The 25,707-nt window shown below is 45.9% G+C and overlaps 1 protein-coding gene across 1 annotated transcript in view; it reads right to left on the bottom strand.

Annotated features, from left to right (window-relative positions):
- Positions 1–17,053: 17,053 nt before the first annotated feature.
- Positions 17,054–25,707, bottom strand: part of PRDX4 (peroxiredoxin 4) — a 31,760-nt gene continuing 23,106 nt past the window's right edge. The window contains exons 4-7 of the mRNA XM_085844866.1: positions 20,316–20,438; positions 19,391–19,521; positions 17,909–17,943; positions 17,054–17,178 (exon numbers count right to left, since the gene is read on the bottom strand). Of these exons, the coding sequence (XP_085700992.1) occupies positions 17,131–17,178; positions 17,909–17,943; positions 19,391–19,521; positions 20,316–20,438 (337 nt within the window). The 3' untranslated portion in view covers positions 17,054–17,130. The remainder of the gene's footprint in view (positions 17,179–17,908; positions 17,944–19,390; positions 19,522–20,315; positions 20,439–25,707) is intronic.

Raw genomic sequence — 25,707 nt, forward strand, 5'->3', positions numbered from 1 at the left:
ACGCTTCATGTTTCCGCACGGTTGTTCTGGCAAGTGGCTGCTTTCTGGCGTTCGTCCAGCGCCCCAAACATGGCGCCGTAAGCCAGGCCTGTGCTGATTGGGAGTTGCATCTCGTTCGATGGTCGGGAGAGAATAAGCAGGAAAATGGATGGTTGGAAGTCTCGTGCAGCGATGCACCAATCGGCAAGCTAGATTTGGCTGGTCATGCTTGAGGCTCCGCCCACACCAGGCGCCTATAAAAGGATGGCAGGACTGCCCTGTTGGAGTTGGTGGGAGATCCTGCTGATGGTTGGTGACAGCTCCTGACGGTTGGGGACAGTAGCAACGTGGTTGGGGACAGATGGACTGTTCCTGGTGGCTCTTGGCGTACCTGGTTCCTGGTAGTGACGAAGTGACATCCATTGGTGTTCAAGCTTGTATGCAGGTGGGTGCACGGCGAGGCAGGGCACTGGCAGCGGAAACAAGCCGACCTGTGGAGAGCTCATTTGGAGAGGTAGACTAAGACATGCTCACACAGTTTGGTATATTTTAGTAGACGCACGACAACTTCTGCCTTGGTAAGCCAAGACCGGATTTCTTTTCCCCTTGAATGGTCTTTTGGGTACCCATGTCTCGTGTTTAATTGTTAACTATGGCATAGTGATAAGCATCTGCTCTTTGTCCATTTTTCTATAAATGCCTGTTGAATTCTTTATTTGTTTGAGATTATTTTGTTGATTGAACATTTGATTTGAATTCATCCATTTCATTGACAAGGAAATAAAAAGTCCTTCAGTTTATTTATTTTTCTTCATAATAAATTCCTTGTTGCCATTTCAACCTGTCTGTGATTGCCATCTCCTTCCATTCATTCAGTGTTGTCTGAACCTAGATAGACTGGGAGATTATAATTCCCAAACGAATTAACCTGTCATAGTCAGCGTGCACCAGCAGTAAACGCTCGGCCACATTACTTAAGATCTAATCAAGATAAGATTGGTGCATCGCCGAGAGTGTTCCCCGGTCAGGAGGCCATGTGACCTCTAGTTAAACGGCAAATTAGACGGTGGACACTGGAACTCATGGCTAACTGATTGAAATTCGTGGTTGTTAAGGAACCCACCGCACCATGAAGTTAATTCTGCGCGGTGGCCCCAGGTCTGGTTCTTCCAAGGAGAAACGAGGATTAACCACCTCATAATACACTCCGTACCTGTGGCCGTAACAATACCAATACCTTCCCAACCAATATTTAGCCGTTTGAATTTCCGGATAACTATACGCACCACTTGGTCCACAAGTTGGACAGATCTCGAACTAATTGCGGATGCCACCAAACCAACAGGTTTCCACTTAACCCCAGATAAGTCTCTAAAGTCACACACCTTATTAATTCCTCCTTGGATAAATTTTTGAATCAGGGCATAACTGAGGAATAACTGGAAAAAAAATTATTGAAGAAAAGGGGTTCTTGAAGGAACATTCTGCAATTATATGCCACAAGCAACTGGTGGATGTCAAAACATTTCCAAGTGTCCAGTAAACTACGATAGAACTTCGAAAGAGAGGCAAAATTAATATGCTCGAGATCCATCAAAAAAAGATGCCGATCATATCTCAGTTTACCAGCTTGTTGCAGGAGAAAATATACCTATCAGAGATGGGGAATCCCCCCGCCATTGAAACATTTTTTTCAAGATGGCCGCCCCAGTCGAACATCTTGGATCCGGCCACGCCCAAAATCAATAGGGTTCTTCCTTTTCAGGTGGTATATGTGTGACCCAAATTTCAAATCGATATGGCGAACAGTTTATGAGTTATCGCACTCACAGCTATAAATGTTGACGCCCAGCCAGCCGGATGGACGGACGGCCGGACGACTCGGGTGACAACAATATCCCCCTTCCGCCACGTGGCGGGGGATAAAAACACAAAAGGTCACCAGGGTAGCTGTTCAGTGAACAGCAGTCTGTGCAGAGACTGCAATCAAAAGGCCACAATCCAACCAAGGATGTCGATAACAACATGGCCACCCTCCTTCCGGCGATAGTACAGTATCTCAGGTTGTAGCCAATGGTATCCACTTCAAAAGAAATTTACCAGCATTCGCTGAATAGCCATAATTAGTTGATTTGATGGCTGCAAAACAGTGATTCTATGCCACAATTTTGTTGCAATCAAATTATTAATCACAAGAGTATGACCTTTATATGAAAGGGACTTCAACAGTCCTTCCCATGTTTTCAATCTGTACTTAATTTGTTCCAATACTCATTCCCAATTTTTCATCTCTATCTCATGATTACCAAGGTACTTAACTCCGTCTGTCCTCCAGACTAAGCTCTGTGGGAGTGATGATGGTTAGGCACATGAGGTCACTTTTTCCGCACCATAATGTTGTACTTTTATTACAATTTATCCCACCAGAGGAGGCTGCAGAGAAATCTCTCAGATAACGCTGTAAAGCAGAGACATTGTTTGTACTTCTAATTAAAACACAGACATCATCAGCGTAAGCCGTCTGCACAAATTTTGCTCCTATATTTCTCATTCCCCGAGGAATTTGGTGTCTAATGGATAGCAGCAGTGGCTCAAGGGCAACTGTATATAAGAGACCAGAAAGAGGGCAACCTTGACAGATACCTTGTAGAAAAGGAAAGGAAGAACATAACCCATTGTTAACTTTCAACATCCAATGAGTATTGGTATACAGGAGTTTACAAAAGAGATGAAGGTTTCACAAAAACCCATTCCCTTGAAAACAGAAAAAAGGTATTTGTGATCAACATGATCAAAAGCCTTACCTTGATCATGCAACAGTCATCCAAAATCATCACACAGGTGCTTAATGCACGAAATAATATCTCACCAAAAATATTGTTGCGGTTTTCGCGCCCGCCGGCGTGCTGACGGCCACGTAACTCGAATCGCGGCACGTCGCCCACCGGACGGACAATCCAGTCGTGACCCTCTCGGACTAACGCCGGGAACCAGTCACGGGTGGACCTTTTGGTCTCACCGCGATCGAGCCAATCAGCCCCCGCGTGGGATAGGGTTGCTCGCCAAATTCGACCTACCTAAGTACCCACGCGGAGGGTAGACCGGGCGATCGCACCTCGCCGCAGGTCGACTTCGGACACGGGCCACTTAAGCGACCCGTTCCGTACTATCAGAATAACCGAGCGGTGTTATCGTCGACCTCGACGGTTCGATTAATTATCGGGCGTACTCAGCCCACTACCAACCCTTTACGTGAAGCAAGATGAGGGTTCAATGGGGGAAAAGACGAAGCGAAGCGGGAGAACAGTTCAACAATAAAGCACATTTATTCGCAGCACACGGGAAGCACACAAATACAATTCCACCAAATGCACACAAAAAAAGAAAACACTTCCATTTACACAAAAAGCAAACATAAAAGTGAAAACACAGTGCAGAGCTAATACCGACTACCGAGCACACGGCAACACTTATACAATTCTACTTCACAGACGGCGCCGACAACACATACCCAAAACCAAGGAAAAGAAATCCCCCAAGAATGGGGCAGGCCTGAGGCCGAGACCGGGTCGGGCCTACCCGTCTGGTGATGAGACGCGGAGCGCGATGGCCCGCAACCCGCGGGCCTCGTGGACAGTGCCTGGCAGGGGGTGGGAACGGGGCCCCCTTGGTCGCACTATCTCAGCGCGGGGGGGAAACAGGAGGGGGTTGCTGATGCTCGGGGTATAGAGGATCTTTATTATGTGCGACGAGCGTCTCCACCTCGGCCAGGTCGCGCTGTCGGCCTCCCTCGGGTGCAGCTTCCTGCACGACGCGAGCACCCCCTCGTCTGGTGTCGCCGCCTTTCCACAGCTCCGTCCCCTCCGTTCCGACTCCAACGCACACGACGAGCAGCTCCACCGCCCGCGAAGTCTTGACCCTCTGCTTCCGACTCTCCTCTTCTTGACTCTCCGACCCTCCTTTGCGACTCTCTCGTTCCGACTCCTCGTTCTCGTTCTGCTGACTCCCTCGTTCCGACTCCTCGTTCTCGTTCTGCTGACTCTCTCGTTCTCGTTCTGCTGACTCTCCGACCGCGTTCTGCTGACTCTCCGACCTCGTTCTGACTGACGAACACCGTCCTTTTATCCCCCCGTAACTTCGCCTTTGACCCCCTCCCTTTGACCTTTCACCTCGCTCCCCATTGGCCCGAGAAAAAGTGGGCGTGAAGGCTTTTTGATCCACAAATTTGCATATATCGATCGCCCTGGGGGCGGGGCCAAATCGCCCCTCGCTCACCGATTGGACGGCAAAAAGTGGGCGTGTGTCGTTTTTGATCCGTTTTTGAAGCAGAAAATCCGTGATTTTGTACACGCTGTTCGACGCGCGTTCTGCATGAGTCCAACACCGGTACCCACAGCGGGGCAAGAACGGTGGCGATGCTACGGTTGTGAGGTGTGCGTGAAGGTCGTGGCGGTTGTGGTGAAGCGGTGGTTGTGGTCGGTGGTTGATGTTGTGGTTGTGATCATGACGGTTGGTCCAAAATAAAGATAGTAAAAGAAAAACGGCTATCCTGAAGAGTCGCAGCACGTACAAATGACATGTATTCCCACTAGACAACGGGTTTGGGCCTAACTACACATGCACTTACCGAGATACCTCACCTAAGGGACCTGAATGGTGGTTTGCGAATCTGGTAACCACAACACTACCCCCTTCCCTTTACAGACTCGTCCCGAGTCGTCAAATTTTCGTGTGCCATCATGTGTAGTTTTCCCCTAGTACATTTTACCTACGGATCCCTGAGTGCGACATTCATGGTATTCGTGTCCCCAAAATAAATAACCTGAGGGCTGCGTAACTACCTAAACAAACTCACTCACACGGACGACTTAAATAAAATTGCCGGCGCTAAGACAAACATGCCGGGGGCGCACTCATATGTACAGTACATCTTACCTTAACTTACAAATCTTACACTAAACCATGGCCCAGGATCATTGAACTCTGCAAAAGAAAGCAGTTAGCAGGGAGCCAGGCTGCCCACATGCAGTCTCTGACTCAAACAATGCAGGTGACAGGGAACGTGGCTGGCTGCTCACACGCAGTCCAAGGCCTTCCCTTTTGAACTGAACTCACTGAACCACAACGGTGCTTGGGCTGCACAACGCAGTCTCCATGCCAGCTCAAGTGGCACACACAATGAGCACAACGAATGGATGCATGAACGCAAACACGGTGCACGGGCCGCCACTGCAGGCCCGTGTTGTAGCTGCCAACAGGGCAGTTCTCGCAGCTTGCAAACTGTTGCCTTGCGGATCCTGGCGCACATGGAAATGAACAGGGGGGGGCAAAGCAAAATTGAACGGGGCTGGTGAACGTGGGCAGTGGGCATGGCATGGCAAAGGTGATCAGGCAAACACAGCCCGCAGAAGAAGGCCGCTGCAGGCAAACATAGCGGGCAGATGAACTGGCCGGCACAGGCCTTGAAGTACCACAGCTGCAGACGAAGTGGCCGGCACAGGCCTTGCAGCAACACAACAGCTGCCGATCAAGTGGGCCGGCACAGGCCTTGAAGTAACACAGCCAGCAGATGAAGCTGGCCAGCCTTTGCCGTTCAGTGGAGGTTGGTGGAGGGAGTGCGGTGGTGCTGGCCACTTGGAAGGCGGGCTCGGACCTACCTACCTGTCTCCCTCCCAACCTATCGCCTTTGCCTGTCACTGTACATACCCACTCCCTTAATTTGTGAAAAACCAATTTAGCCCCCTTAATTTTTTTGTTGTTTTTATTTTTACTCCCCCACTATAAATCGTCCCCTAACCCCCTTTATCGTCCTTGTTCGGCTAACCTATCCTGTCACCTAGCCTACTCCCAACCCCTACGTTCCCTTCCCGGAGGGGAATAAGGGAGAGCTAACGTCCTGTGTCGAGGCCCAACGAAGCCTCAGAATGGCCTCCCCAGAGTTCAGCGATCTTAACACCAAGTGGGTCCAGCGGCCCACAACGACAGCGAGGGGATGGATGGTGCGGAGGGGTACATCTCCTAATCTACCCTAACCATTTAACTGTTAAACTACCCCGGGGCTTTCAACAAGCGCCTCTCGCTTAAACTATTGGTTCTAACAACCCAGATTCCCGTCGCCTGTGTTGGTGTCCTCACAATTTCGGACCTCGCCCACCAATTTTCTCTCCGTGCCCTCACACGGTCTCCTGGCTGGGACACGTGGCTCCCTTTGGCAGGCACGACCCTCTCCCGATTCTCCCGCTATGGCACCCCCGGGCACTACACTGCCTCCGAGCCTACCAGCTCCCTAACACCGGGGAGTGCCCCCCATGGCACCTCCCCTGAAACGCACACGTGGCAGGCCGGCCTCCCGGGCCCCTTTCCGAGGGTCACCCGTGCCCACAACACTGCCCACGCGGCTAATGGCGCCCCGGGCCCCGCACCAAGCAGGCGCACCCGTGCCCACTACTCTATCCCGGCCCCCCATGGGCCCTTGGCCTACCGCGGCCGCCTGGCCTGGTGCCCGGGGTACCCACTCAGCGATACTCACCTTTCGCAGCCACGCTCCCAAGCCCGTCAACAGGGCTCCTGCACCCCTCCAAATGGGTCTCGAGCCTACTTTCCCACCAACAGCAAAGCGACCTCCATTTTTCAATTTGACTAACCCCCTAACTCACTTTATACTGACCCCGGGGTCCCTTGGGCGGGAGTCACTCCTCCCCCCAATCACTCATCGCACCATGCATTCCCCATTCGCTCCATACACACAGGCCCGCTGGCCTCACTCACTCACCAAGTACTCACCTCACAACTCACCAACAACTCTTCAACACACACACCGCTGAACTCTGCCATCCTTCTATCTGCACCCCCTAACTAACTCGTGCTCCCACGTCGTCCCTTAAACTAGTAGCACGTTCCTTTTAACACTACGTAGCTAAGCTACGTCCCCTCTACACATTCACAAGTCTGTCACTGTCTCCAAAATAATCCCATTTTATTTCCCAACCTAAATCTGGCTACAATCCCTCTAACTAATCCATTCCACGGACTCCATGAGGACTTACCCCTGCCCCATGAAGTCGGTCTAACTAAGCTAACCCTTCCCCCTAACTAGTTTCCTTCCTGTGCCCAAGGTAAGGGGGTCTTTCACCCCTTGCCCAGGAATCCTGTACACCCGAAAGTGAGGCTTGCTGTTTTCCCTTTTTTTTTTCTCTTTACATGCGCAGCACCTGCGCGGCAACTCAGAGCTCGCGCACTTTACACCTGCCCGTGACGTCATGCAGCTGCACGTGTTCCTCGTCCCTCCTTGGACGGGACCATCCGGCAGAGATACCCCTCCTGCCGGATTCCAACCCCACGTGCAGCCATGACGTCACCGTGCGCATAAAAAAAAAAAACAAGCCCCACGTCTCGAGGGGTTCCCCACGCGAACACATGTGCTTTGCCCGTTGGAGCTTAACACACGATCGCGTGGAGAACCCGTCCGGTCCAAATCCATTTACCTGCCTAAACTTTGTCCGTCCGCGGGATCGGCAAATCCACCGCGTGCGTTTCCGGACCGGGACTTCACTCTCGCAAGCGAGCACGTGGTGGTCTCGTGCGTTGCACAGCACGAACCGCGTGCTCACTGCTGGGTGAACCCGGCACGGTCCTCGAAACAACTACAGCCGCTACTCGGCTTTCTCTCCTCTGTCGCCGTCGTCGTCTCCATTCCACCCACGCACACCTGCGTGTTACGACGCACACAGTCCACACCATCACATTCACACGGGGAGACGCGGCTGCGTGCTCCCGCATGCCGACCGACATCTCCCTCTCATACCGCTCTCTCACACACACGGTCTCCCTGGCACACAGCGACCTTGCACACGGCCGTTCACTCACGCACGGTGCCTCACCCGCACTCCGTGCCTCATCCACACACGCGGGGGCACTCACCCGCGGTACCTCACTCATACACACGGCGACACTCACACACGCGGTCTCTTCCATACACGGTGCCTCACCCACACACGCGGGGGCACTAACCCGCGGTGCCTCACTCGCACTCCGTGCCTCATCCACACACGCGGGGGCACTCAACCGCGGTGCCTCATTCACACACACGGCGACACTCACACACGGTGCCTCTTCCACACACGGCGTGCTGGGAAGCACGCACTCTGGCACCATCGCCACCACACCACTCACACACGGGGTCGCTTCCACACACGGGGACGCACTCACGCCTTGCACCACACACACAGGGACAACCACACTGGGGATTCGAGTCCCCACAAGGGTCTCCGGGGCCTCTATACCCCCCAAGCTCTCCGTGCACCCGTCCACAGCACTCGTCCCCTCAACCTCGCAAAGCACGACCGAACTCACCTGGTCGTGGCTCGCCTCAAGGGGGCATACTCCCTCCCCTCGTTCCTGGAGGAGGCCATCCAGGTGCTCGCACTGGGTCTCTACCCAGTCCGCCAGCTCACCCCCATTATCCTCCACTACCTCTGTGTGTGTGTGTGCGTCACTTACCCCGTCTTCCTCGTGTAGTCTTTCCTCTATTTTTTCTATCTCCCGTGTCTCTGCCAACTCTTCCCCCTTTACCTCCCTTGTCTCAACTATTATTTCCTTTGTCACGGCCTTCATGCCCGCCTGCAGGCATCGGCCCATGTTCTGCGTCTCACCCCGGAACTTTTTCATTTCTTCCTTCATGTTTGCTTCCATTCCGTTTATTTGCTGTGTATTCGCATCCATCGTCGTTTTCACTTCATTCATTTGCTTGTTCATTTCGTTTTTCATTTCATTTGAATTTGTATCCATCTTTTTGTTCATTTGTTGTGTATTCGCATCCATCTTTTCGATCATTTTCGCATTCATCTTTTCGTTCATTGCCGCCAGCATGGCTGTAAGCTGGGCCATGTTGGATGCACTCAGCTGAGCCGTTTCGGCAAGGGTTGGGGAAGGGTTTTGGTGGAGAGGGGGGGGGAGGTGTCATACACCGCGGCCGCTGCCGCACCCACCTCGGGCCCTGGGTTCAGTTGGGCGAGTCCGTGTTCCTGCGCAATCAACATTTCCTGCTCGGGGATTCCATCCTGAGCCATGGATTCTACACATTCTACATCCATTTCTAATACCCCCGGCTCCCGCTCGCCTTGAGACGCCATCTTGCTTCTCGTGAAGGGTTAATTTGCTCGCTCGTAATTTGGAGGGAATCGGGGGGTCGCTTCTCTCACCCCTGGACCGATTCCCGTGAATTCAGCCGGAGACAGGAGAGCCTGTTTTCCTGTTCTCCGATACCAGTGCCGCGAGGAGCGATGAATTTGTATCCCACTCCTGACACCAGTGTTGCGGTTTTCGCGCCCGCCGGCGTGCTGACGGCCACGTAACTCGAATCGCGGCACGTCCCCCACCGGACGGACAATCCAGTCGTCACCCTCTCGGACTAACGCCGGGATCCAGTCACGCGTGGATCCTTTGGTCTCCCCGGGATCGAGCCAATCAGCCCCCCCGTGGGCTAGGGTTGCTCGCCAAATGCGGCCTACCTAAATACCCACGCGGAGGAGTAGACCGGGCGTCGCACCTCGCCGCAGGTCGACTTCGGACACGGGCCACTTAAGCGACCCGTTCCGTACTATCAGAATAACCGAGCGGTGTTATCGTCGACCTCGACGGTTCGATTAATTATCGGGCGTACTCAGCCCACTACCAACCCTTTACGTGAAGCAAGATGAGGGTTCAATGGGGGAAAAGACGAAGCGAAGCGGGAGAACAGTTCAACAATAAAGCACATTTATTCGCGGCACATGGGAAGCACACAAATACAATTCCACCAAATGCACACAAAAAAAGAAAACACAATTCCATTTACACAAAAAGCAAACATAAAAGTGAAAACACAGTGCAGAGCTAATACCGACTACCGAGCACACGGCAACACTTATACAATTCTACTTCACAGACGGCGCCGACAACACATACCCAAAACCAAGGAAAAGAAATCCCCCAAGAATGGGGCAGGCCTGAGGCCGAGACCGGGTCGGGCCTACCCGTCTGGTGATGAGACGCGGAGCGGCGATGGCCCGCAACCCGCGGGCCTCGTGGACAGTGCCTGGCAGGGGGTGGGAACGGGGCCCCTTGGTCGCACTATCTCAGCGCGGGGGAAACAGGAGGGGGTTGCTGATGCTCGGGGTATAGAGGATCTTTATTATGTGCGACGAGCGTCTCCACCTCGGCCAGGTCGCGCTGTCGGCCTCCCTCGGGTGCAGCTTCCTGCACGACGCGAGCACCCCCCTCGTCTGGTGTCGCCGCCTTTCCACAGCTCCGTCCCCTCCGTTCCGACTCCAACGCACACGACGAGCAGCTCCACCGCCCGCGAAGTCTTGACCCTCTGCTTCCGACTCTCCTCTTCTTGACTCTCCGACCCTCCTTTGCGACTCTCTCGTTCCGACTCCTCGTTCTCGTTCTGCTGACTCCCTCGTTCCGACTCCTCGTTCTCGTTCTGCTGACTCTCTCTCTGCTGACTCTCTCGTTCTCGTTCTGCTGACTCTCCGACCTCGTTCTGACTGACGAACACCGTCCTTTTATCCCCCCGTAACTTCGCCTTTGACCCCCTCCCTTTGACCTTTCACCTCGCTCCCCATTGGCCCGAGAAAAAGTGGGCGTGAAGGCTTTTTGATCCACAAATTTGCATATATCGATCGCCCTGGGGGCGGGGCCAAATCGCCCCTCGCTCACCGATTGGACGGCAAAAAGTGGGCGTGTGTCGTTTTTGAAGCAGAAAATCCGTGATTTTGTACACGCTGTTCGACGCGCGTTCTGCATGAGTCCAACACCGGTACCCACAGCGGGGCAAGAACGGTGGCGATGCTACGGTTGTGAGGTGTGCGTGAAGGTCGTGGCGGTTGTGGTGAAGCGGTGGTTGTGGTCGGTGGTTGATGTTGTGGTTGTGATCATGACGGTTGGTCCAAAATAAAGATAGTAAAAGAAAAACGGCTATCCTGAAGAGTCGCAGCACGTATAAATGACATGTATTCCCACTAGACAACGGGTTTGGGCCTAACTACACATGCACTTACCGAGATACCTCACCTAAGGGACCTGAATGGTGGTTTGCGAATCTGGTAACCACAACAATATATTGTCATGGATAGATCAATCCCAATTGGGATTCTCATGTGAGTACTATGTGTGAATGTCTTTATAGCTGTGGAGGAACTCTGGGAAGGGTATGAAACGGCATAGTGCTTACCTTGTGTAGGTCTTCTTGGGTTGCTTTATGCAGTTTCTTCAGCTAGAAGAGTGTGGGAGGGGTCATTTGTTTATATAATCCGAGCCACCTGGGTTTAATTGATTAGGTGAGAGATGATTGGCTATTCCCTCCATTCATGGGTGAGAGATGTGGGTGGGTCTATATATATATATATATATATATATATATATATATATACACGGCACTCACATCCCATACACCTCCCAACCCCCCCCCCCCCAACTCTTCCAAACATGATTAGTGGTGAACATAATTTTAAACTCACCCTATGCATCGATAAGTCTCAGATATGACCTTCCCATTGGTGATTGGAAGCATGAATGTTTGGGTAGAACGACCCTGTCTACGAACCTTCGGACCTTTCACGGGCCCACATCGGTGGGAGTTTAAGCAGTACAGGATGCAAGATATCAACTTTTTGGACATGTTGATCAGAAAGTTCTCCAAAGCTTTCGTTGTGAGAGAGAGACACATCCCTTTCTCACAGGTACTTTTCCAAGTAGTTTTGGTTTATTTTAGAAGCTTTGAGCCATTTTAGGAAACAATCCTTATTTCGTACACTCAATGTATTTTATCATGCCCCGATGGCCACTCTTGCGAGGGGTTTCTGCACATGTGCAAGAAGCATCTGGAACAAATTGTGTCATTTTTAAACTTCCATGTTAGTCTGGTTCTATTGTTACTGTTTTGGTTTTGATCTGGGACATATCAGTTTTAACTAAAGGGGCAGCACCCGGAAGAGTGCAAAACCTCTGCCGCCAATACTGCTGAGTCACTTAAGTGAACCTGATATCCTATTCGTTGTAGGTCAAAACGGATCAGACACGACTGAACCACGATTCATTAAACTAAACGAGATCGACGCGCATGTAGAAATGACCAAAAAATAAAATCGAAATTTTTTTGAAAAATAAGTTGCAAAATTTGTTTGTTTATTTCTCTAACAAATTTTTTTTTTTGGGGGGGGGGGGGGGTTGGAAATCACTTAAAACATGAAGAAATGCAAAAAAAAATTCAAATATTTTTCAAATAAAATCGAAATTTTTTTGAAAAAAAGTTGCAAAACTTTGTTGTTTTTTTTCTCTAAGAAATTTTTTTTGGGGGTTGGAAATCACTTAAAACATGTAGAAATTCAAAAACAAAAATTCAAATATTTATTCAAAATGACCGCCAGAGCAGCCATATTGGACTTTGGACCAAGTCCAAAATCTAAAGGCATGATCCTTGGACCATACCTAATCCCCCCACCAAGTTTCGTCGAAATCCGTCCAGGAGTTTTTCCGTAATACTGTTCACAAACAAACAAACAAGCAGTCATAGACTGGTACTTACGAAATCGTCAACTTGACCTCTGACCTTGTCTAATAAAAGCTGTCTCTCGAGAAGGTAGTGACGCAAACCAGAAGTTTCTACGATGATTCTGTATCAAACCATCAAAAATCGTAACGTCGACCGAAGCAAAAATCTCCATTTCTCCACGCAATTATACCTTAACGTAACTCAACGACGCATCTGCTCGAGCGCACTGCATCATGGGACGATCCGTGACGCGTCGAGTGAAATATTTTTTAGACAATCTTAAAACGTCTCCAAAACATCCGATTTTTAACAGAATTTCGACAACCGAGTTTTAAAAGTCCTAAGCGATCGCAAAAACCGAAGACAAAATAAAAATCGGAGTTAAAACGAAGTCGTAACGTCGAGCGAAGCAAAAATACTCCATTTCTCCAGATGAATTTATGGGATTATGTTTGACCTCACTGTGACCTTGACGTTTGACCGATTTTGACCAAAATCTAATCAGCACTAGCCATCACCGTCCTGAATCACGTGGTGTAATTTGACATTGGTAGCTTCTTCCGTTCTCGAGTTATCGTGCCAACAAACAAACAAACAAACAAGCAGTCCTAGACTGGTACTTATGAAATCGTCAACTTGACCTCTGACCTTGTCTAATAAAAGCTGTCTCTTGAGAAGGTCGCGACGCAAACCAGAAGTTTCTACGATGATTCTGTACCAAACCATCAAAAATCGAATGTTTTGGATGTTTGACCTCACTGTGACCTTGACCTTTGACCGATTTTGACCAAAATATAATCAGCGGTAGCCACCACCCTCCTGAATCACGTGGTGTAATTTGACATTGGAAGCTTCTTCCGTTCTCGAGTTATCATTTTTTGGATGTTTGACCTCACTGTGACCTTGACCTTTGACTGATTTTGACCAAAATCAAATCAGCACTAGCCACCACCCTCCTGAATCACGTGGTGTAATTTGACATTGGAAGCTTCTTCCGTTCTCGAGTTATCATTTTTTGGATGTTTGACCTCACTGTGACCTTGACCTTTGACTGATTTTGACCAAAATCAAATCAGCACTAGCCATCAACCTCCTGAATCACGTGGTGTAATTTGACATTGGTAGCTTCTTCTGTTCTCGAGTTATCTGTACCAAACCATCAAAAATCGAATATTTGACCTCACTGTGACCTTGACCTTTAACCGATTTTGACCAAAATCTAATCAGCACTCGCCATCACCCTCCTGAATCACGTGGTGTAATTTGACATTGGTAGCTTCTTCCATTCTCGAGTTATCGTGCCTACAAACAAACAAACAGAAACGGAAGGCATCAATATACTTAAGAAATCTTTAGCTTTCGTAAGTAACAAACAAGCAGTCATAGACTGCTACTTACGAAATCATCAACTTGACCTCTGTCCTTGTCTCATAAAAGCTGTCTCTTGAGAAGGTAGCGACGCAAACCAGAAGTTTCTACGATGATTCTGTACCAAACCATCATAAATCGAACGTTTGACCTCACTGTGACCTTGACCTTCGACCGATTTTGACCAAAATCTAATCAGCACTAGCCATCACCCTCCTGAATCATGTGGTATAATTTGACATTGGTAGCTTCTTCCGTTCTCGAGTTATAACTTTTTTTTGGATGTTTGACCTCACTGTGACATTGACCTTTGACCAAAATCTAATCAGCACTAGCCATCACCCTCCTGAATCACGTGGTGTAATTTGACATTGGTAGCTTCTTCCATTCGCAAGGTATAATTTTTTTTGATATTTGACCTCATTGTGACCTTGACCTTTGCCAATTTTTGACCAAAATCTAATCAGCGCTAGCCATCACCCTCCTGAATCACGTGGTCTAATTTGACATTGGTAGCTTCTTCCGTTCTCGAGTTATAACTTTTTTTTTGGATGTTTGACCTCACTGTGACCTTGACCTTTGACCAAAATCTAATCAGCACTAGCCATCACACTCCTGAATCACGTGGTGTAATTTGACATTGGTAGCTTCTTCCGTTCTCGAGTTATCGTGCCTACAAACAAACAAACACACAAACAAACAAACAGAAACGGAAGTCATCAATATACTTACGAAATCTTTAGGTTTCGTAAGTCACAAGCAGTCATAGACTGGTACTTACGAAATCGTCAACTTGACCTCTGACCTTGTCTAATAAAAGCTGTTTCTCGAGAAGGTAGCGACGCAAACCAGAAGTTTCTACGATGATTCTGTACCAAACCATCAAAAATCGTAACGTCGACCGAAGCAGAAATCTCCATTTCTCCACGCAATTATTTTATCAAAGTCACAAGATCGTAATATTCGGCCATCCACCAACAATCTTTACATAATCCGACGGCTTAGCTAGTCAGGCATGCGACGATAACCTTCATTGGGATAAAAAATGACTTTTAAACACCATCTTTATCGAAAACACCGTCAGCGCGCACATGCAAAACCTTTACGTGGTTAACGCCGCCTCTGCTCAAGTGCACTGCACCACGTGACGACCCGTGACGCGCGAGTGAAATATTTTTTATACAATCTTAAAACGTCTCCAAAACATCCGATTTTTACCAGAATTTCGACAACCGAGTTTTAAGCGCCCTAAGCAATCGCAAAAACCGAAGACAAAATTAAAATCGAAGTTAAAACGAACTCGTTACGTCGAGCGTAGCAAAAATCTCCATTTCTCCACGCAATTATTCAATATTATTTTATCAAAGTCACAAAACCGTAATATTCGGCCATCCACCAACAATCTTTCCAAAATCCGACGGCTCAGCGAGTCAGGCATGCGACGATAACCTTTATTGGGATAAAAATGACTTTTAAACACCATCTTTATCGAAAACACCGTCAGTGCGCACACGCAAAACCTTTACGTGGGTCAACGACGCGTCTGCTCGAGCGCACTGCATCAACGGACGACCCGTGAAGCGTCGAGTGAAATATTTTTTATACAATCTTAAAACGTCTCCAAAACATCCGATTTTTACCAGAATTTCGATAACCGAGTTTTAAGCGTCCGAAGCGATCGCAAAAACCGAAGACAAAATTAAAATCGAAGTTAAAACGAAGTCGTAATGTCGAGCGAAGCAAAAATACTCCATTTCTCCACGTGAATTTACGGAATTATGTTTGACCTCACTGTGACCTTGACCTTTGACCGATTTTTGACCAAAATCTAATCAGCGCTCGCCATCACCCTCCTGAATCACGTGGTGTAATTTGACATCGGTAGCTTCTTCCATTCTCGAGTTATCGTGCCTACAAACAAACACAAACAAACACACAAACAAACAAACAGAAACGGAAGACATCAATATACTTACGAAATCTTTAGATTTCGTAAGTAACAAACAGACAGGGGTGAAAACAGTAACCTCCGTCCATCTTCGATGGCGGAGGTTAACAAGGACATATTTCTACACACACCAATGATAATTGGAGCAACGGGAATGATGAAGAAGAACCTTAGATATTTAAAAAACCATCCCTGGGAATATTAATACAAACGAACTAGATGCAAGCTATCTGGGGCTCAGTGATGATCCTGAAAAGAGTGCTGCTCGGCACAAAACTTCACACCTTAGTCCATGAATAGTGACCCCTCCACCCCCCCCATCCTCCCCACACCGAAACGGAGGTGGATACTTCAAGACCTGGGAGGACTCTGTTCCACCTTCTGAAACCTGCATATGGAGATAACACACACACACACACACACACACACACACACACACACACACACACACACACACACACACACACACACACACACACACACACACACACACACACACCTTGGGGGAAGTGCCATCACTTCCTGGGGCACTCTGGGAACCATGGAACCACCTTTTTCACCACACTCAGTCAGTCATTTCCAAAGAAGGATTTTCCTCCTCCCCATGGAAATTGTCAGTACTCCTGTAGTAATACTACTACTACTACTACTACTACTACTACTACTACTGCTGCTGCTGCTGCTGCTGCTGCTGCTACTGCTGCTACCTGTCCATCACGATGAAGATGATGATGATGATGATGATGCAAATCATTACTATTTGTCAGGGAAGGTGAGGTGAAGCTCGGTAGTTCGCAGTGTTGATCCCTGAGATGGGTGAAGAGGGCCCACCCTTGAAAGAAATATCTGACCACAAACCTCGCACTCCCAGGCTGGTTCTCAAGTGCCGGGGGTTGCTGCGGTCGTGGCGCCTGGCATCCCGGCACTCTTCGTATTAATGGAAGTGGCTCACTTCAAAGCTAGACGCCGCTTTTACAAGCAGCACACGGGAACTGCGATCTTGGGCCATCTGCTCCCATATGCTCGTGCAGATCTTGCACTTTATAAAGATGGTCCTTGAGGACATCCTTGTATCCCTTGTATCGGCTTACTCCTTCCCTTTGTCCGTCACGCAGCTCACAAAAGAGAGAACTTGTTGAGGCAATCTATCTTCTGACATGTGTGCACTGTGTGACCGGTTCATCTCAGCTGGGCAGCCACCAGCATCAAAGTTTCAAACAAAGGAACATGGCAGTTTTTATTATCAATCACACAAATCTCCCACTCCACATTGGAAACCCTCTTTGCACCTCTTCACTCATTACAAATTGTCAAAATATTTCAGTTTCCCTGCTGGGTCTGGGATTATCTGGGGAGGGAAGGGAAACAGCAAATGGAGAATAAAAAAAATATAAAAAAACCTGTGACACAAAATCAAATATTCTCAATTCTTAAAGTTTCTGAAAATATTTTCCAGATTTAATGGAAAGGTAAAAAGCAAAAGTTTTAATTATAAGTACATTGAAAGTGAGGATTGGGCCCATTTAATGTGTTCTGTTGGTCCTTTTGTTGTTGAAAGTAGAGTTAAAAAATAATGAAAGAGCAGTCCAAAGTCGAGCAACAACCAATAGGAGCAAAAAAGAATAAACTTCCCGTTTGTGGAGTGCCTTTGGTATCATCATCATCAGGAAGCTCCAAGGGATGGCACAATGACCCAGAGATATTCATACTCTGCTCTGAGCTGTCTAGCCTGGGTATGAATCCCAACCCAGCTGTAAACTCATCCCAATGTTTTGCAAACAGAACTGGGCATCGATGTGTGTGCCGTCCCTCGGATGGACGTTAAGCCGGGTGTCCCGTTTGCCGGCATAGGATAGTGTATGTTAAAGATCCCACGATACTCTTCGGGAAGAGTAGGCGAGCTGTCGCCGGCAACCTGAACACATTACAAATTGCTGCCCCAACCTACAGGGTGCACTGCATCAGTGGCACAGCTATTAAGGTGCCATGTGCTGTATACAAAAAAAGAAACTCCAAACTATTAGATTATGTTTTTGTTGATGAATAGAATGTTTTTGTTTTTTTTTCCTCATTCTTACCGTGTCACCTCCTGGTTTCCACCCAGCAGGACAGACTGGATGGGAGAGAAAGGAAAATAAGGGCACAGGAGGATGCAAGTGGTAATAAAATGTTTTCACATACACCATGTTTGGTTTCAAACATTGTACTACAAAGTATTGTACTGACATCTTGTTTTTTTTGTCCTGACACTCAATAACTCCCATTGATGGTATAGCACAAGTTCACCATGGTCTCTCCCATGTGTAGTTTTAACAGCTCTCTTGCATTACCTGTGTGTACTGCCCTCATCCTCGACATTCATCATTTTGAATCCACAGGTTAGCATTCAAGGTCAGCTTCCCTCTTTGCTTGATGTCCTTGTCACTTACATGTCATGTTACATTGGATGGTGCTTTCTTCTACTCGCTCTCTCCAGGGATGATTCCCTTAAAGCAACATTCTGGGTCTCGTCCTTATCTTGTACATCAATGACGTGCTTTCCTTCCTTGAAACCCGTGGCTCCCTGACACGAACGAATTAAACTACATACCAAAAGGTTACTCACCTCGGAGATGGAAAGAACGAATACCTCTCTATCTGCTGACTCAGATAACATCTATAACTAATCACGCACCTGGAACACAACTTTCGATCCTGGGAATTCAAAGTCCTCATTCTATCTCCGAGAAAGGATCTCACCATCAACAGTAAAATCCAAATGTAAGCTGATCTTCTCAAACTCCTTAACCTGATCATCAGCTAAAAATGAGGATAGTTCCAACCTGGCCATCGATGCTAACGATCACTTGGGTATTCCACACTGCACCGAGTCTTTTCTGAATCCCCCAACTGCTGCAAACAACATACAATGCATTTGTACACCATGTCGGGGAATAGGCCTCCCCTTTGTGGACCAGGGCACGAGTGTGTCAATTCGGATGCAGTGGAATCAAAGTCCTCGGTATCATTGCTATGAATGGAGATAATGATGCAGCTCAAGACCTGCTAGTCTACAATCACAGACAAGTTGGTTGCCTCTCTGTTCAACTCGGTAAGAAGTGGCCTTGTCTTATCTGAGCCTTCCTCCATCTGTCCCCCCCTGAATCTTACCAGGTTGCACGCATTCATCTCATAATAGTCAGTGTTAGCCTGCTAGGGAGCAGCTCACTTTGACGCTTTTGCTCCTCTTTTCTGGTTGGTGAAACCACCTCCCTAGATCCGTCAAATCGTCGTACTCACTGCATTCCTCCACAGTGGCATCTCACCATCGTCTCATTTTAACACCATTTCCTTCCCTACAATGTGTTCAATCCTGTTGAGATTGGTTCTTTTTATGTCGTCTCATTTACACATGCTCCCCTGCACCTCAATACAAGTGTGTGACCCCCCTACTCCATTTGTCATCATGCTCTTCCATGGGTTCAATCTACATATTTCAAAAAATTAAAAAATAAACCCTTGCTTTGCACACCCACGAAACCTTAGATTTGTTGTTGTGAGTGTTTGGATCTCATCCTCACCCTCTCCGTGGCTATCCGTGTACCGGAAAGCTTGCACCAGCCTCAAAGTCTCATCCACCGACCGTCCCACAGGAAGATCATTTAAAGTCATCTGTCGCAACACACCTCGAGGGTCAATGATGAACAGTCCCCTGAAGAAAGGAAGATCAAAGTTTAGGGTTGAAGAAAAAAAGAGTGATCAAAGGAAAATAAAATAAAAACAAGGAAAGAAAAACAAAAAACAAAGATGTATGAATAAGAAAAAGATAGACATGGATGTGGATACTTTCTCATGTCCTAACAGCTATTTTCTTATTGGTGGTCTCAACACAATAGATTCGTTTGCCCCTTCCCCCATGTCTGGCACCCTCCTGTACCCTCCAAAACCTCCTGAAGGTGCACTCTTTCAACCAACCCCCACCCCAAGCTGACACGACACCTGACAGCTCCACACACTCCGAAACCCCAACCATATGCCTTGCTACGCCCAAGCAGCTTCCTCAGGCCCGGGAAGCTCCACGTGCTCACAATCCCACCGAAAGCTTTCCCTATGCCTGGTGGCTTCTGCACACTTCCAACCGCCATCCTACACACAGTGACATCCGATGCCTGGCAGCTTGAAACAGCCGGCGGTTTCAAGTGGCCGGCAGCTTCCCCGCACATTCGCAACACCTACCCTCCAGCTGACTATGCCCTGCATCTTCCCAAATCGAAATTGAGTTTTGCTTTTGTAGCTTTCACTAGTGTTCATGTAAGGCAACAAATATAATTTTAAAGAAAAACACACAATTAAAAAAAGATGAGAGCAATTCAGAGCAAAAAGTGTGGAGATGGAAATCAAACATGGCAAGAAAATCAAGGTTGAAGAGGGACACAAGACCATGTGTACCACACAACTCCGAAATAAAAGGAAAAATGCAGTTCGTTAGAACAGTAATGAACTTACCGGAGTGAGTGACCAAGGTCCGGCATCAAGACTCCATAGTCGCGTGATATCTTGTGAGTTAGATCAGACAGCAGAGGGAACTTGAGATGACCAAGGCCCCCCTGCTTTCTGGGGGTGTTTATCCTGGGGGAATGAAGCAGTACGGTTGAATGAGGTACACTCACACTGTCACATCATCATCGAATCTGATACGTCTATCCCTCTGGTAGGAAGGCAGGTTCTGACAGAGCAGGCATTTCCTTTCCTTCAGAAGATTTAGAGCTAGGAATTTGGAATCGAGCCCGGTGCTCACAGCCGACCAATCAAAAAGATTCCACATGAGATTTTGTTTATCACCGTTATCTAAATTACAAATTTCACGTCCGAAAGGAAAGTGTGTACATGACGACGTAAAATCACCACTGACAACAAATCACAATTAACTACTTGGATATAACTTCCATTTCCCTCGATCGAGAATCAAACCCAGACAAGGCTCAAGGTCAGGTTCTCTTCCTGCAGTGTTCGTGGAGCGGACCAAGTACGCACTGTACACAAACACTCAACAACAACAAAACTACACCAAACACACACACACACTGTAAACACACACTCAACAACAAAACTACATCAAACACACACACTGTAAACACACACTCAACAACAACAAAACTACACCAAACACACACACTGTAAACAAACACTCAACAATAACAAAACTACACCAAACACACACACTGTAAACAAACACTCAACAATAACAAAACTACACCAAACACACACACTGTAAACAAACACTCAACAATAACAAAACTACACCAAACACACACACTGTAAACAAACACTCAACAATAACAAAACTACACCAAACACACGCACTGTAAACACACACTCAACAACAAAACTACATCAAACACACTGTAAACACACACTCAACAACAACAGAACTATACCAAACACACACACACACTGTAAACAAGCACTCAACAACAGAACTACACCAAACACACACACTGTAAACACACACTCAACAACAACAGAACTATACCAAACACACACACACACTGTAAACAAGCACTCAACAACAAAACTACACCAAACACACTCACTGGAAACACACACTCAACAACAAAACTACATCACACACACACTCTTAACACACACTCAACAACAACAGAACTATACCAAACACACACACTGTAAACAAACACTCCACAACAACAAAACTACACCAAACACACACACACACACACACACACACACTGTAAACACACACACTCAACAACAAAACTACATCAAACACACACTGTAAACACACACTCAACAACAACAGAACTATACCAAACACACACACACACACACACACACACACACACACACACACACACCAACAAAACTACACCAAACACAGGCACTGTAAACAAACACTCAACAATAACAAAACAACACCAAACACATACACTGTAAACAAACACTCAACAATAACAAAACGACACCAAACACAAACACTGTAAACAAACACAACAATAACAAAACAACACCAAACACATACACTGTAAACAAACACTCAACAATAACAAAACGACACCAAACACACACACTGTAAACAAACACAACAATAACAAAATGACACCAAACACATACACTGTAAACAAACACTCAACAACAATAAAACTACACCAAACACACACACTGTAAACAAACACTCAACAATAACAAAACGACACCAAACACACGCACTGTAAACAAACACAACAACAACAAAACTACACCAAACACACGCACTGTAAACAAACACAACAATAACAAAACTACACCAAACACATACACTGTAAACAAACACTCAACAATAACAAAACGACACCAAACACAAACACTGTAAACAAACACAACAATAACAAAACAACACCAAACACATACACTGTAAACAAACACTCAACAATAACAAAACGACACCAAACACAAACACTCCAAACAAACACAACAATAACAAAACTACACCAAACACAAACACTGTAAACAAACACTCAACAACAAAACTACACCAAACACAAGCACTGTAAACAAACACAACAATAACAAAACTACACCAAACACATACACTGTAAACAAACGCTCAACAACAAAACGACACCAAACACACACACACTGTAAACAAACACTCAACAACAAAACTACACCAAACACAAGCACTGTAAACAAACACTCAACAATAACAAAATGACACCAAACACATACACTGTAAACAAACACTCAACAATAACAAAACTACACCAAACACATACACTGTAAACAAACACTCAACAACAAAACGACACCAAACACACACACACTGTAAACAAACACTCAACAACAAAACTACACCAAACACAAGCACTGTAAACAAACACTCAACAATAACAAAACGACACCAAACACATACACTGTAAACAAACAATCAACAATAACAAAACTACACCAAACACACACACTGTAAACAAACAATCAACAATAACAAAACTACACCAAACACACACACTGTAAACAAACAATCAACAATAACAAAACTACACCAAACACATACACTGTAAACAAACACTCAACAATAACAAAACTACACCAAACACACGCACTGTAAACAAGCAATCAACAATAACAAAACTACACCAAACACATACACTGTAAACAAACACTCAACAATAACAAGACTACACCAAACACACGCTCTGTAAACAAAAACTCAACAATAACAAAACGACACCAAACACATACACTGTAAACAAACACTGAACAATAACAAAACTACACCAAACACACGCACTGTAAACAAACACAACAATAACAAAATGACACCAAACACATACACTGTAAACAAACACTCAACAACAATAAAACTACACCAAACACGCACACTGTAAACAAACACTCAACAATAACAAAACGACACCAAACACACGCACTGTAAACAAACACAACAATAACAAAACTACACCAAACACACACACACTGTAAACAAACACTCAACAATAACAAAACGACACCAAACACACACACTGTAAACAAACACAACAATAACAAAATGACACCAAACACATACACTGTAAACAAACACTCAACAACAATAAAACTACACCAAACACACACACTGTAAACAAACGTTCAACAACAAAACTACACCAAACAGACACACTGTAAACAAACACTCAACAATAACAAAACTACACCAAACACACGCACTGTAAACAAACACAACAACAACAAAACTACACCAAACACACGCACTGTAAACAAACACAACAATAACAAAACTACACCAAACACATACACTGTAAACAAACACTCAACAATAACAAAATGACACCAAACACATACACTGTAAACAAACACTCAACAATAACAAAACTACACCAAACACATACACTGTAAACAAACACTCAACAACAAAACGACACCAAACACACACACACTGTAAACAAACACTCAACAACAAAACTACACCAAACACAAGCACTGTAAACAAACACTCAACAATAACAAAACGACACCAAACACATACACTGTAAACAAACACTCAACAATAACAAAACTACACCAAACACACACACTGTAAACAAACAATCAACAATAACAAAACTACACCAAACACACACACTGGAAACAAACAATCAACAATAACAAAACTACACCAAACACATACACTGTAAACAAACACTCAACAATAACAAAACTACACCAAACACACGCACTGTAAACAAACATACAACAATAACAAAACTACACCACACACATACACTGTAAACAAACACTCAACAATAACAAAACTACACCAAACACACGCACTGTAAACAAACACTCAACAATAACAAAACGACACCAAACACATACACTGTAAACAAACACTGAACAATAACAAAACTACACCAAACACACGCACTGTAAACAAACACAACAATAACAAAATGACACCAAACACATACACTGTAAACAAACACTCAACAACAATAAAACTACACCAAACACACACACTGTAAACAAACACTCAACAATAACAAAACGACACCAAACACACGCACTGTAAACAAACACAACAATAACAAAACTACACCAAACACACACACACTGTAAACAAACACTCAACAATAACAAAACGACACCAAACACACACACTGTAAACAAACACAACAATAACAAAATGACACCAAACACATACACTGTAAACAAACACTCAACAACAATAAAACGACACCAAAGACACACAGTGTAAACAAGCGTTCAACAACAAAACTACACCAAACAGACACACTGTAAACAAAGAGTCAACAATATCAAAACTTCAGCAAACACATGCACTGTAAACAAACACAACAACAGCAAAAGTACACCAAACACACGCACTGTAAACAAACACAACAATAACAAAACTACACCAAACACACACACACTGTAAACACACTCCCAAGAACCACAAAACTACACCAATCTCATCCTCTGTAAACAGACACTCAACAATAACTTAACTACACGAAAATCACGCACTGTAAACAAACGTTCAACAACAAAACTACACCAAACACACGCACTGTATACAAGCGTTCAACAACAAACCTACACCAAACACATGCACTGTAAACAAACACAACAATAACAAAACTACACCAAACACATACACTGTAAACAAACACTCAACAACAATAAAACTACACCAAACACACACACTGTAAACAAACGTTCAACAACAAAACTACACCAAACAGACACACTGTAAACAAACACTCAACAATAACAAAACTACACCAAACACACGCACTGTAAACAAACACAACAACAACAAAACTACACCAAACACACGCACTGTAAACAAACACAACAATAACAAAACTACACCAAACAAACACACACTGTAAACAAACACTCAACAACAACAAAACTACACCAAACACATACACTGTAAACAAACACTCAACAATAACAAAACTACACCAAACACACGCACTGTAAACAAACATTCAACAACAAAACTACACCAAACACACGCACTGTAAACAAACGTTCAACAACAAACCTACACCAAACACATGCACTGTAAACAAACACAACAATAACAAAACTACACCAAACACATACACTGTAAACAAACACTCAACAACAATAAAACTACACCAAACACACACACTGTAAACAAACACTCAACAACAAAACTACACCAAACACACACACTGTAAACAAACACTCAACAACAATAAAACTACACCAAACACACACACTGTAAACAAACACTCAACAACAAAACTACACCAAAAACATACACTGTAAACAAACACTCAACAACAATAAAACTACACCAAACACACACACTGTAAACAAACGTTCAACAACAAAACTACACCAAACACACACACTGTAAACAAACACTCAACAACAATAAAACTACACC

This window comes from Eptatretus burgeri, chromosome 11 (genome assembly GCF_056783735.1).
Source record: "Eptatretus burgeri isolate ZD-2024b chromosome 11, Ebu_testis_v1, whole genome shotgun sequence".
Taxonomy (NCBI): Eukaryota; Metazoa; Chordata; class Myxini; order Myxiniformes; family Myxinidae; genus Eptatretus; species Eptatretus burgeri.